Below are 20,535 nucleotides of genomic sequence, written 5' to 3'. Positions count from 1 at the left end.
GTACAAGGGATTGAATTCTTGATTTGATTCTCAGCTCGATCATTGTTGGTGTATAGCGGATTCGCGTGCATTGATTTTGTAACCAGAGACTTTACTGAGTTTATTTGTCAGATCTAAGAGTCTTTTGGAGGAGTCTTCAGGGTTTTCTAGGTATATGATCATCTCATCAGCAAACAAAGATAACTTGACTTCCTCTTTCCAGTTGGGATGCCTTTTATTTCTTTCTCTTGCCTGATTGCTCTGGCTAGGACTTCCAGTACTACATTGAATAAAAGTGATGAAAGTAGGCATCCTTTCTTGTTCCAGCTTTTAGAGGAAATGCTTTCAACTTTCCCCACTCGGTATGATGTTGGCTGTGGGTTTGTCATATATGGCTTTTATTATTTTGAGGTATGTTCTTTCTATGCCTAATTTGTTGAAGGGATGCTGGATTTTAACAAATGCTTGCCCTGCATTTATTGAGATGATCATATAGTTCTTGTTTTGTTTTAATTCTGTTAATGTGCTGAGTCACAGTTACTGAACTGCATATGTTGAATCATCCCTGTATCCCTGGGGTAAAATCTACTTGATCATGGTGAATTATCTTTTGATGTGCTGTTGGATTCAGTTTACTATATTTTGTTGAGGGTTTTTGCATTTATATTCACCAAGGTTACTGGTCTCTGTTTTCTTTTTTTGTTATGTCCTTTCCTGGCTTCAGTATCAGGGTGATATTGGCTTCATAGAATGAATTAGGGAGGATTCCCTCTTTCTCAATCTTTTGGAATAGTTTCACTAGGATTCGCCAATTTTTCTTCGAATGTCTGGTAGAATTCAGCTGTGAATCTGTCTGGCCCAGGGCTTTTTTTGTTGTTGGCAGTTTTTTTTTTTTAATTACTGATTTGATTTCACTGCCTGTTATTGGTCTGTTCAGAATTTTTGTTTCTTCCTGATTCAAGCTAGAAGGGTTGTATGTTTCCAATTTTTCAATTTCTGCTAGATTTTGTAGTTTGTGTGCATAGAGGTGTTCATAGTGATCTTTTGTATTTCTGTGGTGTCGGTTGTAATATCTCCATTTTCATTTCTAATTGAACTTTTTTGAATCTTCTTTCTTCTTTTCTTGGTTAATCAAGCCAATTCACCTGGAATCTTAATTATGACACAGGTAAGATCTCACCCACATCTCTTGATCCAGGATCCAAACATAGGCCTTAGCTAAGTAACCACAGTAGACTACATGTAAGAAAAAAGTTTTGGTTTGCCTAGTAAGTACTTTTAGACACTAATAGCATTATCTTTTTGTGTTTAGATTGTTGTTGTTTTTTTTTCCCCCAGAGTTTGTTATGAGAATGAAGGACCTTCTTTCTATACCTTTGTCTTTCCAACAGGGCTTAGACTTGTCTTAGAGAATTATATATCAATTAATTGGTGGATTGTTGAAGACTATTCTAGGCCCTGTTGGGTTTTGTTGTGTAAATTTAAAAAGACAGTATAACATAAGAGAAATAAACCTTCAAATTTTTTTCCTGTCTTCCTCCCTCCTTTCATACCTTCTTTTTTTTCTTTCTCTTTCTACTTTCTTTCCTTCCTTCTTTGCTTTTTCTCTCTCAATTTCCCCTCCTTTCTTCCTTTTCTCTTTTCTCCCTTGATTTTTTTCATTATAGAAATATGGGGCTGCATTTATTTGACTTTGCTTTTCTCCAAACTCTGGGAATCAAAGTACACTATTTCCCTTTACATTGGCAGTAACTATAGCACATTAATATGAATGCTTTTTAAAAATCTAATATTGTAAATGGGTAGTGAATTAGGGAGATCCTAAGTCAAAACAGGTGGAATTGAAATACTTTAAAGCAAGCTTCTGAGAAGCCAACAGAAACACATAAAGAAATTTCTTACTATGAAACAACGAAGTAGGGGCCGGGCGCGGTGGCTCACGCCTGTAATCCGAGCACTTTGGGAGGCCTAGGCGGGCGGATCACGAGGTCAGGAGATTGAGACCATCCTGGCTAACACGGTGAAACCCCGTCTGTACTAAAAATACAAAAAATTAGCCGGGCGCGGTGGCGGGCGCCTGTAGTCCCAGCTACTCGGGGGGCTGAGGCAGGAGAATGGCGTGAACCCGGTAGGCGGAGCTTTCAGTGAGCCGAGATGGCGCCACTGCACTCCAGCCTGGGCGACAGAGGGAGACTCCGTTTCAAAACAACAACAACAACAAGGAAGTAGGGAGACCAGTCTCCACGTATATCCATGGAGGGCAGGGGATTGTTGAAAGTAGGTGAAAACGTGAGTTCATGTCTAGTATATGATAATGTTTTGTGAGATAAGTGCAATAGACCTTCTACATGACTGCTGTGTTTGATGTTCAGCACGCATTTGAAAAACTCTGTGGACTTTGTTTTTAATCAAAGTCAGTAGCATAGTGAGTTCAGCTAGATAATGGGCAAACTTACCAACAAAGCATGACTGCATTGTTGTATATTAAAGTCATAATCAGAAACAAATGTTTGAAAACAACATAAAAATAAATATTATCATTAATTTGGCAGTCTCATTGTGGGAGGCAACATAAATACCTAGAAATTTGGAGCAATTAAGTCATTGTGGCCTTAATTAGTGTTTTTAAATGGATGAACAAATTTAAATAAAGTTCAAATTCCCCTTCCTCTTTTATTCTTACCAGAAACAATCAATATTGTCCATTATGCCAAGAAGATACGAGGCTAGTTTGCTCTGTTAGACTTCTAATGAATTGTATCTGTATCTATGGGACAATAGTTTCAAAGAAATTTCACCACATTATCTCATTTGAAGTTTGCAGAAACGTGTCGATTATCTTTTCATCCATTTTATCAAATATGAAATAAAACACAGATGATGGTTTCTTCCAAAGTCTTGACTATGGGACATTAGAACAACTACTAATTAGTAGCTACTGAGACTCTGACTCAGTTTCCACTGCTGGTTTAGTACCTTGCCACCATGTTGTTATCTAGTCCAAAGTACCTCGAACCTCAAAGTATGAACACAGATTAACTTATACTCAACATTAATTTCCAGTCTAGCACATGATGCTGAATTACATTCTGAGCTCAAAGGAATGTAAGAATTGGCATACTGACCCATCCACCCCACTATTGTCTTGCTGAGACACTTTCCTGGGAAGAAAGCAATCTGAAATACTCTTTAAACTTCAGGTGTATTTCAGCTTTAGTATAAATTTAGGGCTTTTCCTCTTGCACATGTCTATAGGAGAAAGACGACAACATTTTGCTTAATCCTGCAATTCCTTATTCTAATAGTTTGGTGGTGGTTACTTTCAAAAGAGTTTGAGTAATTAATAGAATTGTCTAAACTTTTGCTACTCAGGGAGGATCTGTGGAGCAGCAGCATTGGAATTACCTGAGACCTTATGAGAAATGCAGACTACGGGGCTCCACTTCATTCTTAGTGAGTCACAAGACTCACTAAGATCTTAACAAGATCCTCAGATAACTGGTAAGAAAGAGCATTAAAACTTGAGAAGAATGGGCCTTAGAAAATGGTGTGCTAATTAACAGCATCTGAGGTTGAATCAATGGACACGTCTTTTCAGAGATTTGCTGTTCTGGTGTTTTGGTTGGTGATGCTTGCTGTTCAAGGTTTTTGGCACTAGAGGGTAACACTGGGCTGAATAGCCAATGAGCAAGCCCTTTCTTTGGAAAACAAATGGGCATCTCAAAATTATCTACTCTTAAATGTGTGTTTGGTCTTTTGTGTTAAATTTACTCTAGCTACCGAATAACAATAGACATTTATTTAGCACAAATTATATGCCAAACACTATGTCAGGTCCTTTACATGAACCACCTTATTTTATCCTCAGATGTGCTATTATAGTCCTACTTTAAAGATAAAGAAATTAGAGTTAAGGAAGTTCAGGATATATGTTTGTGGTCACACAGCTGAGAAAAGACAAGACTTGACAGAGTGTGGATCAGACCAGGTCTGTCTGGCTATGAGCCTGTGCTCTGATAATGGATTTCAACTACACTACAGCCATTCTGCTCTGGCTTCTCTTGACTGCTGCAATAATCCGTCAGGGCAGGCAGATTAAAGTAAACAACTGTGACTTCATTGAACAATCAAAATAGAAGAACAAAAAATTAAATTAAAATTCTGTATGTTTTTAATGCACTTTCTTTGTAAGTGAGGACATAGTGATTATGTGCCCACGTTCTAGAGTTTTCTGTCTAATACAGGAGCCACTAGCCATATATGGCTTTTGAGTAATAGGAATGTGGCTACTATGACTGAAAAACTCAATGTTTAAATGAGTTTTTAAGTAGTTTAATTTTAATTAGTTTAACTTTAAAAAGTGATAATTCAGTCATTAGAAAGCTTTTAAGTGTGTTTGGAACAACTTGGGCATGTTTATCTACTTTTTCAGCTCTAAGTTTTATGCAAACTTTATTAAACAGATCAAATATTTTTGATGAAAATTTTGAGCTGAATTGAGATGTGCTATAAATGTAGAATACACACTGGCTTCCAAAGACACTATAACAACATAACATATTTTATGACTAGTCTTGATATTGATTACATGTTGAAATAATAATATTCTCAGTGCATTGAGTTACACAAAATGTATTGTTGAAATTAGTTTTATTTGTTTATTTTTGCTTTTAAAATGTGGCTACTAGAAAATTTAAAATGATATGTCTAGTTCACATATTTCTGTGGGACAGTGCTGCTCCAGAGCCCTATTGCTGGGTTCAAATCCTCACTCTACCATTGAATAGCTGTGGGAACTTTGTGTCCCATTTCTTAATCTATAAAATGACATAAGAGTACCTATCTCATGTGGTTGTTGAGAAGGTCCAGAGAATCAATATATGTAAAGTACTTATTGGGAGACAATTCTCAATGGACCTTTTGTGTTTCTGCACATCTTGTAAGCAGAAGTTTTGAATGCATTTCTTCTGAACTAACTTTTAAAGGATGCTTGTATAACAGCCAGCCTTGGAAGACAGTGATAGCTTCTCCTTCTAATGCAAAGGTAAGGTAGCTTTGCCTACTGTCTGTTATAAAAGATTTGGGATCCCTAAGCTCAAAGTTTCTTTTCTGTAACTCAACCAACTTCCAGTGCAAATATCACCTGGTTCTTTCTGTTTCAATCTGTGAGAACTGGGGCTCAGGGAACTGGTTACTGCTTCTGGCTATTCCTGTGACTAATGAACGGTCCTTTGTCTCTGACCCAGGAGTCTTATGTCTTCTGTCAGCTTCCCTGAAATTATGGCAGGCTAACTTGTTAGTTTCTAAGAGGAGTGACATCTCAGAACTTTCACAGTTCTTGACATTTCTTTGAAGAGGTGTCTGGCACACAGCACTATATAAGTGTTAGCAATTATTACTAACTCCCACTTGTTTCCATTCAGTTTAGCTGACTTGTTACTGTACTACACCTATTATGTCCACTTCCACTTACGTAGGTATCTTTTCTTCGCTCTTTATTTGGGCCTCTGACATTCCCTCTGGCTCTACTCTATTGCTTATCTCTCACGGTTATTTCAGGTTGTATGTAGTGAAATTTTTAGAGCTGTATCTTATAGATCAGTGTAATGGATTTGATTGTCTTTAAATATTGCTCCAAAATTTGTGTCTTCCAGGATAATTTTACAAAACTAAGTATAAAAATACATGGTGGCAGTCTCATGCCCCTAGTTCCTCTGCCTGCATTTTCTCTAATTGAGGAGAGCTTGGCACCTGACAAGTACTAGCCTCCCTTTCTTCTTCCCACCAGCAATTCTCTGTATATAATGCTTTTTCTTCACTTGTACACACTCAAAAATGGGCATATACATGATCACTGTGCATAGTTTCCACTTTCGCATAATGTATTTTGACTACATTATAAAACTACTTAGAATTAAGAATTTTACTGATTTTGGTCAAAGGTGAAGGTAAAAATTTTTAGAGCAAAGAGTATGTACACTATTCTATTTGCAGTAAGCTACAGGAGCAAAAGGGAACAAAGGAAAAGGGAATATGAAACATTTCAGTATGAATTACATATATGGGATTGTCAAACATATCACCAAAATGTTTTAACCAAATTGTCTGAACTGCTTTTAGCTCTGGCTTTTGAAGTAGCCAATATTAAAGAAAAAACACCAAAAAGCTCTTTTTATATGAGCAACTAATATTTAAATTTAATTAAAATAAAATAAAATTAAGTATTCATTTTCTCAGTTGCACCAGCCACATTTCAAGAGCTTGACAGCCACACGTGACTAGTGGCTACCATATTGGACAGTGCAAGTATACAACATTTCTATCATCACAGAAGGTTATATTGGGCAGCCCTGCTCTCAGCCCTTCTAAGTGTGGTACATAAATGTGTGGGTCAGATATTTTGTGTTGTTCTTTAACAAATAGCACTAAATTTGCTTCCATAGCATTTTTGACATAATTTCAGATATGTTTACAACTCTAAGTAACATGATTATACCTTGGTGTTAGGATAAAGTTATAAAACTTTAGTTCTTTTCCCTTTCCTTTCCTTTTTTTTTTTTTCTGAAGACAAAGCCACACTCTGTACCTACCCTGGAGTGCAGTGGCACAATCAGGGCTCACGGCAGCCTCGACCTCCTGGGTTCAAACAATTTTCCTGCCTCAGCTTCCCATGTAGCTGGGACCACAGGTGCATGCCACCCTAAATTTTTGTATTTTTTTGTGGAGACAGGGTTTTGCTATGTGGTTCAGGCTACTTTCAAACTCCTGAGCTCAAGCGATCCACCTGCCTTGGCCTTTCAAAGTGCTGGGATTATAGGCATGAGCCACAGCACCTGACCGTATTTCTGAAAATTCAGGACACACTGTCAATACCAAATGCTGGTGAGGATGTGGAGATCTCATTAATTGTTTGTGGGAATGCAAAATGATACAGCTACTTTGGAAGACAGTTTGGCAGTTTCTTAAAAAACTAAACATACTCTTACCATACAATTGAGCTCGTTGGTATTTACCCAAAGGAGTGAAAACTATATCCGCCCAAAAACCTTCATGTTGTTGTTTATAGCATGGTTGGCAAGTTTATAATTGCCAGAACTTGGAAGCAACCAAGATGTTTTTCAGTAGGTGAATGAAAAAGTAAACTGTGTTACAGGCAATGGAATAATATTCAGTGCTAAAAAGAAAAAACCCAACTATCAAAACACGAAAAGACATGGAAGAAATGTCTATTGGATAGACATTTCTAAGCAAATGGATATCACTAAGCAAAATAGCCATTCTGAAAAGGCTACACATTGTATGATTCCAACTATATGACATTCAGGAAAAGACAAACTATAAAGACAGTTAAAGAGATCAGTGGTTGGCCGGGCTTGGGGAGACACAGGGATAAATAGGTGCAGCACAGAAGATTTTTAGGGCAGTGAAACTATGCTGTATGATACCATAGCGGCAGGTACATGTCATTTTCCATTTATCGCAACCCATAGAATACAGAGCTAAGAGTGAACCCTAAGGTAAACTATGAACTTTGGATGATTATGATGTGCCAATGTAAGTTCATCAATTTTAACAAATGTACCTCTTTGGTGGGGGATGTTGATAACAGGAGAGGTAGGTTGTGCATATGTGGGGGGAGATGGTATACAAGATATATCTGTACTTTCTTCTCAATTTTGCTATGAACCTAAGATTGCTCTAAAACATAAAGTCTATATAAAATTGGTAGAAAAAATCAATATAACACAGATGCTCATTTTGTTTGTTTTTCAAGGTCTACATCTTCATTAAAGTATATTTATTCATAGTGATATTTTCCTTTCATTTGTTTTTCTTTTAACAGGAGTACTTTCACAGTTTTCTGTTACTGCAATGTACTGTCTTGGCACAATTTACACAGTTTAAAACTAATGTATATTTTATTTATAGTACATATCACTTTAGCAAGCCAGTTTTTAACAGATAGATGAATTCCAGCATACATTGAAATATTGTACTTGTTTGTGTGATTATAATGTTATTGACGAAAATAAGAACAGCAGCTGTAGTAACCACAGCAAGGATCCCCAGTGTCATGGGGATGACTGACTGCTAAGCACAAATATTGACTCTGTGCTGTTGTGTACATTCTACCCGATGAAGCACAAGCCTGGAATTAAGATGGAGACCACACCATTGTTTCCTTTTTGGAGGCAGAAGGTCATGTTTCCACTAAGTCTTTTCCAGCATTACCATTCTGCCCTCGAAGTTAAAACAGCCTATCCACCATGAATTAGATCCTTGCTCCTAAAAGTAAGGCTGTTTACCACCAGGATTAGTATAACCTCAGGGTTTGTTGGAAATCATCTGAGGCCCCAGCCCAGATGTACTAAATCAGAATTTGTGTTTTAGTGAAGTCCCCATCTGACATGAGGCACCATGGAGTTTGAGAAGCACTGTGTCAGACAATGAAAACGAGACCTCCATGAAGTCTGATGCCATTTCTGGGGCACAGTGCTGTGGTGAATTGTGTCCCTTCCCCCTCTCCCTTCCTCAAATTCATATGTTGAAATCCAAACCCCCAGTACCTTAGAATGTGACCCTTTTGGAGAGAGGGTCTTTGCAGAGGCAATCAAGTTAAAATGAGGTCATTAGTTTAGGCCTGAATCCAGTATGATCGGTGTCCTTATAAAAAGGGAAAGGTAGGCACAGAGACACATATAGAGGGAAGGTGATGTGAAAAGACACAGGGAGAAGATGGCCTGGCACAGATCCTTTCCTTACATCCCTCAGAAGGAACCAGGCCTGCCAACACTTTGATCTCATACTTCCTGCTTCCAGGACTACAACGCAATAAATTTCTGTTAAGCCTCCCAGTGTGTGATACTTTGTTATGGTAGCCTGAGAAGGCTAATATTCTTGGTTATGCTTTCTTCTGTGTCTTGAATTGACTGCCTTCTCGATGACATCAACAGAGCATTTCTGCTCTTCTACGTGCCCAGAATATGCTGTCAGGTAGGGTGCCTACAGCAGTTCTCTTGGGGACGTAATTCACGGAAGAGGCAATAATGATATTTGTGACAGTTGCAAAACCAAGCATTAGGGACCCTGAAGAGAGTGGCAGCTTCCCTGTAACATGCACTTCTTCAGCATAAAGGAAATGATGGACATGGATCAGATAATGTCTTAAAAATTTTGAGTGAGAGCTGTGGGAGACATGAATGGATTCAAGGATGAACCTACCAGATGGAAGAAACAGAAAAAGGAGATTGAGAGAACATCTAAGAGGAGGCAACACCAGAACCACAGAAGAGTGGGAGAGCCAGGGCAAACAGGAGGCTGGGAGATTAGAGGAAAATGCGTAAGAGTGTCTTTTATGATTATGTAACCACTACAAATTCGTGAAATGCAGTAGTTAATATATTCCTATCTAAGATTTGCAGTTTCAAATCTTCCATCCACATGGATCATGGAATTAGTACTACCTAATAGTAAACCTGTTTGTTAGAGCTGAGAGAACCTGAGTTCTTTTATATATAAGGAAGCTGAGTCCCAGTGCGGTGAGAGATATATCCAGTAGCTTCCAGCTAATTAGTTGGAGACTTGGCATCTCCCAGCCCTAGGCCAGAGCTCTTGCCTCTTGCCAGTACACCTGGCATGTGTGGCTTTTGGTAGCTGTAGATCATAGAACAGAGTGTCTACGATAAGTGAAATTGCTTTACATGAAGCACATGGATTTTGCATCAGGGAGTTTTAATTATAAGGCTATAAATATGTCAAAAGGATCTGACAACATCTTATTAAATTACAAGACTGAGCTCAAGTAGTTTCTGATGCTGGCATAGTCCCAAGAAGAATGAGTTTTATAGTTGGGAGCTACCCAGCCTTCTACCTCCTTCTCCTTCCCCTCTCCTTTTCCCTTTTAAAGTGTTTGTTTATTTTAATCATAGAAAATACTGCATGGAAATTATAAAAATGTAGAAGAAATATTTTATCCAAATTGTTTTCCTTTCTTTTATCCTCTCATTTCTTCGAATGATAATAGGATTTAATCTTCAGAGAGTCCTCTTTAGAACTCCAAATAGAAAAAAACTATTTTTTACTGATGAGATATTATGTGTGGCTGGTATTTTAAATTGCATTTCCATTGGAAATAGAACATTAGTTTCAACTTTTCTATTAAAAAAGTGAGTGTAAAGGAGTGATTTTATAGACATATCTGTCACATTAACTGTCAAAATCCTGGGGAAATTGGCAGCTGAGAATTGTGATAGTACCAGTGTGAGCTATGAAGTCTTTTAGTGACAACTGTGAAGGTACCACTTCTCCACTGCCTTAGAAATTTAAGGTTTACATTCCACGTTTAGAAGTAGGATCCATCTAACCTCATTTTATTGTGATCACATGGGATCCAAGATAATAGTTTCTTAATGTGTCCTCTTAAAGATCTCATCATGTCCGTTTTTAGTTCCACCACATCATCTCTCTTCTCACTGGTCTGTCATTCTTATTAATATTTGTATCAGCCAGGCATGGTGGGTCACGCCTATAACCCCAGCACTTTGGGAGTCTGAGGCTGGGGGATCACCTGAGGTCAAGAGTTCGAGAACAGCCTGGCCAACATGGTGAAACCCCGACTGTACTAAAAATACAAAAATTAGCCAGGCATGGTGGCGGGTGCCTGTAATCTCACCTACTTGGGAAGCTGGGGGAGAACCCAGGAGGTGTAGGTTGCAGTGAGCCTAGATCGCGCCATTGCACTCCAGCCTGGGCAACAAGAGTGAAACTCTGACTGGGTGCTGTGGTTCATGCCTGTAATCCCAGAACTTTGGGAGGCCAAGGTGGGCAGGTCATGAGGTCAAGAGATTGAGACCATCGTGGCCAACATGGTGAAACCCCATCTCTACTAAAAATACAAAAATTAGCTGGGCATGGTGGTGCCTGTCTGTACTCCCAGCTTCCCAGCTAATTGGGAGGCTGAGGCAGGAGAATTGCTTGAACCGGGAGGCAGAGGTTGCAGTGAGCCGAGATAGTGCCACTGCACTCCCGCTTGGCGACAGAGCAAGACTTGGTAAAAAAAAAAAAAAAAAAAAAGAGCAAAACTCTGTCTCAAAAAAACAAAAAACAAAAAACGAAATTGTAGCACTCAGCACCTAAAAATGGGAAATGGAGGCTACTTTAAATGTTTACCACAGCGGGAATTTAAAGCAGGGAATTGCTTACGCTGGTGATGGCAGAGCTGAGAAGCCAAAAAAGAGACAGTGAAGGAATCCAGAGAGATTAGCGAGAAATCACTTCCATCACTAGAGTGGACATATATACTATTATTTTCTTCACGTATGTAGGAAATGATGTAGGTCTATCAGGGATTCAAAAATAGTAGACACACAAGAAACAAAAGGGTGATCATGGTCTGAGCCACAAGGACGCATTCTAGGAACCGGAAGGGTAGAAACACAAAGAATTCCGGTGCTTCCTGGGCTGTTGTGAACATGAGCTAGAGGGCTCTTTTCATGGTGACGTTTCGTCTAACTTAAAACTTCTAAGGAGCAATCTGAGCGGAAGAACACTTTCTGAATAAACACTTTGTAACACGTTTTATTCTTTTAGAAATTATAATATCTTGCAGAGAGATAGCTTTTCCTTTCAACGAGTCAAAGAGATGCATTTATCCAGGAAGAAAGGGGACTTAGATGAACACATTTTGCTTTTCTAAAAAAAAAAAAAAAATTGGCAGATTTTAAATTTGTGCTCAAATTAACAGATCAAAATACTCCTGGTAGGGTTAACTAGAAGCAAAAAGGCGAGGTCAACAAAGTTTTGGGGTACCTGCAATCACCTTCGTTCATGTCCCTCCCGCTCCACATGCTTCTTCCCTTCAATTTGGGCACCCAGTGTTCCTAACTGCTCTTCTACATTCTTTACTTATTCTTACTTACTTGAAAGGATGGGGTTTAAGGGACTTACAACCTAGAACAAATTTATCAATGTAACATCTTCATGGCTGCCTAATGAAACTGACCCTTAACATTGGCATATATTTTGGAAGAAAATTTTAAAATTAGAAAGTAAAAAATGACAAAAGATGAGAATATTTTGAAGTAGTTTGGCTACAGAGTATTTAAAAATTGGTGTTTATATAATCAGTCTGTATATTTAGAAAAAAGTTTTAAATTCTAAAATAAAAAAGAATTTTAAAATAGCGCATGTACATCAAGTCATAACATAAAGTTTAATCATTTGATCACGTTAAAAGACACAAAACACAGCCAATCTAACCAAATTTCAGGCATGCATTTACATAAATATATTAAATTAAGAAAAGAAATTGTACACTTAAACATCCTTTTCACCTAGAAATCATTAAATCCACAGATCAACAATAAAACCAATTCTCTGCATTTACCACTTCAAGATACAATTGTTCTATTTTAAAGATAACACAAATACACTTGTTAGAATTTATATGCATTATACATATATTATATTTTACATAGATAGTGTGTATACATATGTAGTGTTTGTACAGATAGATAAATATATATACATGGGTGTGTGCACACGTACAGATACACACAGATGTACTTTAGGCCATCTGTACTGTTACTGCTGAATTCTAAAGTTGAGCTGAACTGGTGCCGTTGGATGTGATTATTGTCTTTTGCTTCAGACATGCTCATGATGCCCATTGGGCCCACAATCCCCCCTAGTAAATGTCCTTGTCTTTTCTACAGCACATAATCATGGTAGGCACTTTAATAAATATTTGTTGAATTAATAAATTGATAGATGATTGAATAATAGAAGATTGATTAAAGAGAACTGCATATTATAATAACTTGGTTAAATAAATCAAATAAGTTCAAATTCAGAGAAATTACCTGAGCAAATGACTATGCATGTAACTTTTCAGACATTTATAGAAATCTCACCTAGTACATATGTTAGCCCTGCTCCCTTAAACTTGTACCTGCCTTTACTACCTGTTCAAGTACCCTTCTCCCTTTTATTAACAGAAATCTAAGCATGGGTTGGGTCTGGTGTCTCCTGTGAGTAAGGTTCTGGACAAACTGCCCTAATTTTCATAACCTAAAGGAAAATGAACCATTAGAGAAACCAAAACATGTTAGAAGAATGATAAAGATAACCATTCCTTAATACTGGACAAAATAAATCACAGATAAAACCAAAAAAGACACAGAATTCTCATTTAAGTATTGTTTTATGTTTGTTCATTGTGATTCAACAATTTTTTTCACTTTAATTAGTTGGGTTACTTTTGAATAAATAGTTTAGTTTACTGTAGCATGTCCTGGGGAATCAAGTTCTAAAAATTCCATAGTACCTCAGTTACCATTTATCTTATTACTACATGGTTCTTGGTGAAATGCATGTCCAAACATATGCTGTGAATATAATGAGATAAGGGAAATATCTGATCTCTCATAAGGTAGTCAACTTGGTTTCTTCATAACAGTATTAGGAAAGGGACTCTATTGTACATGAAATCTTAATTTGTTCTAGAAAAATCATGTCTCAGATTTTAAGAATATAAGGTAAAGAAACATAGGTTTTGGGCATACTATCCCAGACCTGATTATAACTTGTTCATGTGAATGGAAACTATCAATTAGTTATTTTTTTAGTGAAAAGGAAAATGTACAAGAATTAGTTTGTAACTGCAAAGACAAAGCTTATTTCATATTTAGCCATTATGAATTTCCCATTACTGTTAATGTTCAGTTCTTTTTATATTATGTACTTAAATGTTTTCTGACTTAGAAGATTATAGTCAATTGAGATAACTCATCAAACATTTATATTAAGTTACATATATATGTATATATATACACACATGTATTTTGGATTTAAGTAATACATAATCTATATATGCAAAAAGAAAACCCCAAGAAATCCTAAATGAAAGATGATGGCTGACTTTATGATGTATGTGAGAAGTAACCTTAGATTTAATGTTGAGCTGATACCATTTTTTAAATGTTACTGTTTAGTCTGGCTCAAAGAAGAATAACAGGTTTTAAGCACAAGGCTTTCTGTTGATACAAGGAATCCAATTATTTATTTTTTTATTTTGTCAATGGACTTATATATGACTTATACAAATTATATGGGAATCAAGGTAAATGACGGGTATGCCTTAGGTTCATATTTAATAAGGAATTTAAGAAAAGTCCTAATCTCATAAGTGAACAAACCTTTCCATAGCAGCTAGGAAAACCACCACTATGACTGAGAAGAAAACAGCTCTACGATGCTCCCTCACAATCCCATGAATATATATTACTCTCCTAAAAACTTATTTTAAGGTGAAGTCCAGAACTTATTCAGAGAAGATAGTTAAGAGAAAGAAGGATTGAAGTTGGCTAGGATTAGTGTTTGGCAGGTTCCATGGTTATATATATGTATTAAGATATATATATATGTATTAAGATATATATAAGATATATATATAAGATATATAATATATATCTTATATATAAGACATTATATATATCATATATATCTTATATATATAAGATATATTATATATATCTTATATATATAAGATATATTATATATATCTTATATATATATCTTATATATATCATATATAATATATCTTATATATATAAGATATATATATATAAAGATATATATATAACCAAATATATATAACCATATATATAAATATATATAGGACCAATTTATGTTTGTGTGACAAAAAGAGGATAAGATAGCAAATATATATTTATTTTTAGGTATTTTAAAGATAAACTTTCCGATGGTATTGCCAGCATTCACAGTAATAGTTTACTTCCTGGGAGTAGTTTAAAAATATGTACATTTTCTGCCATGGGACTTTGGTCTGAGTCCTCTGCAACTTCAAATCTCATCCCAGGGGTGGGGAAATTAAGATTTATAAAGTCTCCATTGAGGAACTGCTTCTTATTTTTTCCTCACAGATTTGGAATAATTTTCTTAAAATTATTCCATAGAGAAAGTTGTTCCTTGGCTAGGAAATAGCTACTAACTTTCCCTGCTGTTAGCTAACCCCAGTGTTATTCTCCATGTCTTTCCTGTATCTATGCTAGAGCAGCTGAATTGGAGCCTCTGGACTGTTAGTGATTTCTGCTCTTCCTTATTTCTTTCAATGATTGTAATAGATCAGCCTAGTATGTCATTTGTTTACTATCCACTATTATTTGTTATATAGAATTTGAGAAAATGTGGAACCAAGAGAGGCTATTTTTCAGAAAAACAAAGAAAAGATCATAACCAGCAAAATCAATAGCAATCTAGCCCAGGATACCTTCAACATGGGTGTATTGAGAACATGTCTATTTAGGCAAAACCAATAGAAAATGTAGGAGAGGGAAGTGGTTAAAAGGAAAAAGAATATATGTATGTATGTATGTATGTATGTGTGTGTGTGTATATATATACATATATATATACACACATACACATATATATTAGCCAAGAGAGCGAGAGGGGGAGAGAGAGAGAGAAGGAGGGAGGGAGAGGAGGAGAACACAGACAATATAGGTAACATTTTATAAATTAATTGGTTAATCAGTCAGTTACAATTAAAACTACAACTGCCAATAGTATACCTTAGCCTTCCTCTAAAAATTTGGGCTTGATTTCTCTTTTATGTTTCAAAGCTAAGAGACTTAACAGAAAGTTAGACTAATAAAAGTTTAAATTAATGTATATCTTGAATGCTCCTAGATGTAGCATCTAACCTCACACCTTATACCTGGTAAGCTTGTATAGTTTGTAACTCAGAGATAAAAACAATATCAAAAGCAAATGGAAGCCGGGCATGGTGGCTCACGCCTGTAATCCTAGCACTTTGGGAGGCCTGGGCGGCTGGATCACTTGAAGTCTGGAGTTTGAAATCAGCCTGGCCAACATGGTGAAACCCTGTCTGTACTAAAAAACACAAAAAAATTAGCCGGGTGTGGTGGCGGGCACTTGTAATCCCAGCTACTTGGGAGGCTGAGGCAGGAGAATTGCTTGAACCCGGGAGGCAGAGGTTGCAGTGAGCTGAGATCGTGCCACTGCTCTGCAGCCTGGGCAACATAGCAAGGCTCCGTCTCAAAAAAAACAAAAAAAACCAAAAAAAAAAAAAAAAACCAGCAAATGGATTAAAATTGTTAGTATACTATTTTGTAATTATTTTCAAAGAAATAAATAGGGAAGAAGTAACTTCTCTGGGGCATGCAAATGACAAAGAAAATAGTTTTCTATTTAGGTTGTGTGTATATATTGTATGTGTTGGTTTCTCTACTCTTTATGAGATGCTCATTAATCTGAGAAACCTTCCGAGTATTCTTCATGATAAAATAAAAAAATATATTTTACAATAATTACATTGAAAAAAATCCAAGAAGAAAAGTTATGGATGGAAGCACTTACTTTTAGCCATCACTCAATTTCTTAAATTTTTTCTCTCTTTCACTTAAAGATCTGCCAAATTGTGTTCCTTTTATTACCTTAAATAACTGTCAAGAAAACAAGGTTCTATGAACCAGGACAACAGTGTGGCAGAAACAGTAGTAGAAAGGTTATTTCCAACCATTTAAAACAACTATAACATCATTTCACATTCAACTGACAACCACAGCTTAAACTTGAGAATGGACAAGGGAATAATAATATACATTTTTCTTTTTCATTATTTCGTCTTTATCTTATGCATCAGTATTCTTACGAAGGACCTTTTTTTCTTCCATTCGAGATTGTGTGCTTTATGAACTGAACAGATGTTGCCTTTCATGTGATTAAACAATAATTTTTTCCTGCTCATACTTCTTAACCAATTCCTACCTGCCTCTCATCATGAATCATTGAAGATAATTCTCCAGTCATGCGTTTAAAAAAATCTACTTGAAAGAAAAGGTCAAAGAGATTTTTTGAATTGACCACTTAATTTAAAATATGTTGCCATCAATTAGCCAGTGCTATCTACTTTTCTCCTAAGAACAGAAAGAAATGACTCCAATGATTTTACTTTCTTTGCTTGGCTTAATATCCGTGGATCTTGCTATCTTCTCTTGAGAAGAACTTGGCCTTTCATTCTAATGACTCACAAAAGAAAAGGCAATGACACCTGGGGCACATATGTTTTTCTAAGTCACTTGAAAATCTTTCACTTGGGAAAAAGCTGTATAAAAAATCTGGGCCTGGTCAACTTAATATAGATATTTTAAAACAGTAGAACTAATGGCAATAGAACACCTTTTATTTTGGGGAGGAGATGGAAAGTTTAAAGATGTAAGAAGTAATGCTTGATTTTTTTAGATTTTACTGAATATATAGCAGTATCCTTATTGTTTTCAGGGAAACTAGGAAGAATTGGAGAATGTGTAATAAAACTGCACAATTTGACAGATTTAGACAGCTGGCTCCCTCACAAGAAGTTCACATTTTGTTAATGTCACCCACGTTGAATAAGGGATGATTAGATGGTAAGGTCCATTTACAAAAATGGTTGTCAGGACATTTTTTTTTAATTGTAAAACTTTCTGTGATGGAATTCAGTAAAAGGGCTATGAAGAGAAAGCAATGGAGACAAAAGATTGCTATTAACCTACAGATGCAGGCTACTGCATGGTTCATTGCAAGATTTGTCACACTGTTGGGCCAATGAAGTGTTAGTGTGACTAGAAGGGACCACCCCTTTTCTGGGGTAAGAGGGCAATTTGGTCTCCATGCTCATTTAATCCTGAGACTTCTTTGAATAGACTGTCAATTGAATCTAAATTGTGCAAAATTATGCATGCACTTTTTAATGCAGGCTATTGTTCACTAAGCACTGAACCAAGATTTCTCAACCCATTTCCATTTGGCATGAGGTCACTTGAAACTTAAGTAATCATATATGGAAGACAAGAGCAGTGTACTTAACCAATCTTTCTACATTGTGGCTTCTATATAAATGCTTACTGGGCTTTAATTGCAAATCTCTCACCTTAAAACAATAGAGAAGTACTAGCTACAATATATTTTTTTAACTGAGGCTTGTATTCCTAAAGGTAAGGAGAAGGTTTAGAAAGTCAGCTGGCGCTGCATAATCTATACTGCTCTACAATTTAGATTCTAGAGGAATGGATGTTTACAGAAGAAGGACAGCCATAGTGGGTGTGCACTTGTCATGAGTAGATGTGTTTTTTCACTAGTGCAAAGAGGCCTTATATTTTGTTAAAATCCAAACGTGGAGAGCTGGCTTTGAAAACCATGAAGAAAAATATCTACTAGACTTTTTGCAGTTTTAAGTCAGAACATGTCATCTCTGTAAAACCCTGAACAGAACATTTACAGAAAATTTATTGATACATTAACCAAAGAGTATTTTCATTGAGTTCTGAAGGAACACGTACATTTAAAGTCATATTTGGCAAGAATTATTATGTTAAAAATTTGTACAGGTGACAGCTTACATAGCCAAGATTTTTAAAAAACAAGTGAGCTCTTCTCCAGTGAGGTTCGATTCAGTGGAAATCTGCAACATTCTAATAACATAGACTCTGACAGTCTTGCTATGGTGAAAAGCACTTTACAAATGTTTAATGCTGGAATTTTATAAGGATTGGCTGTTTTCTTGCTTTTTCATCCGTCGTTAATGATTACATGTTGGCACAAGGATACCTTGCTAGATTAGATCCACAGCACATTAAAGACTGTTTGCTTTCTCACTCCCCTTCTTTCCAATTAAGTTGGTGAAAAATGTAACTTTAGTGTTTTACAGGACAGGGTAAAGGTGTTTCATCTAGGTGATGTCTATATTATAAAAATAAAATAAAATATATAAATATGTAACACAAACCCAGTGCCTATTGTTAAATAAAATATACAATAAAAGCAGACCTTTTAGGAAGATTGATTTTAAAATATGCTATTATGATTTAATTATAAAACACTTGAAAACAATCTTGAGATTAAGATGAAATAACCAGATTTCTCAGCCAATAAAAAGGTAAGTGTGTAACATTCTGTAACTGGATACACTGACAAAAATGAAGATTACAATTTTATATCAAGTTGCTCACTTAGAAATTCATCAGGGAGTTCTGAAACATTCTCTCCTAGTATAGTACTTTAATATAAAAATATTGCCTTTTTTATTAGAGCCATCGGATTGCACAGTACTGTTTCAAAACTCTATTAAAGTTGACTTTAGTGATTACAGACAGAAAATTCCTGGGAAGTCAAATAATCTCTTCTAGTGACATAAAAAATCCGTTATCAATTTACAATGGAATTTCTGTGTAAATTACTTTGCACAAGGAAGTATATATTTTAAAAAATCATCTGTTATGCAACAACGCATATAGGGGTTATGAGTATGTGTATGTGCATATGTGAACAAACATGCTGACATACACACAGAGGATCTGCACATTTCTGGAAATTATTTTTAAATTAATAAAAGAGAATGAAATCACAGGAGTGTGTAGCAGGATAACAGTCTTTTTTTTTTAATGACAGGATAAAAAATAAATGCCCATTGGAATAGAATATTCAAACAGTCCCCAACAGTCCCAGAAACTATACAATGTAACTTGTTAGATCCAGCAAGTAAGATGTCATGTCAATGATCTGATCAAGAATACCTGCCCTGGTCACTCTGCGGATGTTTCTGTCCACTTGTTCACATTGAGGACCAAGATATCCTTTTTTACAGAGGCACTTGTTCGGTCTAACACAGACACCTCCATGACGACATGCTGGCTCACATTTTGCTGGGAGAGAAAAAGAGAGCAAGAACATCACACTCTCATTCTGTATGTCAGAAACAGGACTGAGCATGAGACCAACAAATATTTGCTGAATAAGGGAAGCGAGGGAAAAAAGGAGGGAGATAGTTACAAAATGATCTGAAAGACAAATATACAAGTAGGAAACAGGCTTTTACACCCATAGTTATTTGGAGGCCTGAACTCAGCAGAGAATGAGAAAGATTTCTAGAGAAGCAGAGATCATGAGAAACAATTGCAACCCTTTGCAAAATTAACTCTATTTAAAATGAAGATTTTAGTCCTTTGAAATCTCTGCTTCACAGGAGCATTCTCTACAGAGGGCCTCCCAAGCTCTATGTTCCCATTCCTTCAAGGTAGGATCTCAACATGGGAGTGGCCCAGCCTGAGGGGGAGACACGGAGGCTCAAGCATCTCCAGTGCAACAGAAAGGAACAGTCAGTTTTGGATTTTGGTTGGGTGGAATATCCACCATATAAACTCCCTTGGATTCTTCCTTCCTCTTGCTTCCAGGGGGCAGACAGCATATGCTTTGCTCTCTGATTACACTTAGAAGTCTCTTTCTGGAGTCAGTGCAGTTGGCCAGCAAAGGATGTTCTGAGCAAACCTTTTCAGGGTTACCCTACAGCACAGAATTTATTCATTAAAGAATTTTACCACTACAATATAAATGGGAAATAAGAAGATATACTGCTAAAATGAGACACAAAATTGGGTACATAAATTGCTATTTTATGATTAAATCTGGGGAGTACAGTCACTGGGGATGGAGTCAAATTCCTTCAGTACATTTCCTTATGTTTTGACGAGACAG

The 20,535-nt window shown here is 36.3% G+C and overlaps 1 protein-coding gene across 2 annotated transcripts in view; it reads right to left on the bottom strand.

The window, feature by feature from the left end:
* Positions 1-12,171: 12,171 nt before the first annotated feature.
* The window catches only part of HHIP (hedgehog interacting protein), a 99,191-nt gene continuing 90,827 nt past the window's right edge, over positions 12,172-20,535 (bottom strand). Inside the window, exons 13-14 of one of the 2 annotated variants that reach the window (XM_019025922.3) lie at positions 19,578-19,706; positions 14,612-18,744 (exon numbers count right to left, since the gene is read on the bottom strand). In XM_019025922.3, coding sequence (XP_018881467.1) covers positions 18,734-18,744; positions 19,578-19,706 — 140 coding nt within the window. In that variant the 3' untranslated portion in view covers positions 14,612-18,733. Of the gene's footprint in view, positions 19,707-20,535 lie in introns of both variants that reach the window. The other variant, XM_004040434.5, reaches the window with a different exon arrangement.

This window comes from Gorilla gorilla, chromosome 3 (genome assembly GCF_029281585.2).
Source record: "Gorilla gorilla gorilla isolate KB3781 chromosome 3, NHGRI_mGorGor1-v2.1_pri, whole genome shotgun sequence".
Taxonomy (NCBI): Eukaryota; Metazoa; Chordata; class Mammalia; order Primates; family Hominidae; genus Gorilla; species Gorilla gorilla.
The sequence above is the reverse complement of the archived record's forward strand: the minus strand, read 5'-3'. Positions and strand labels throughout refer to the sequence as shown.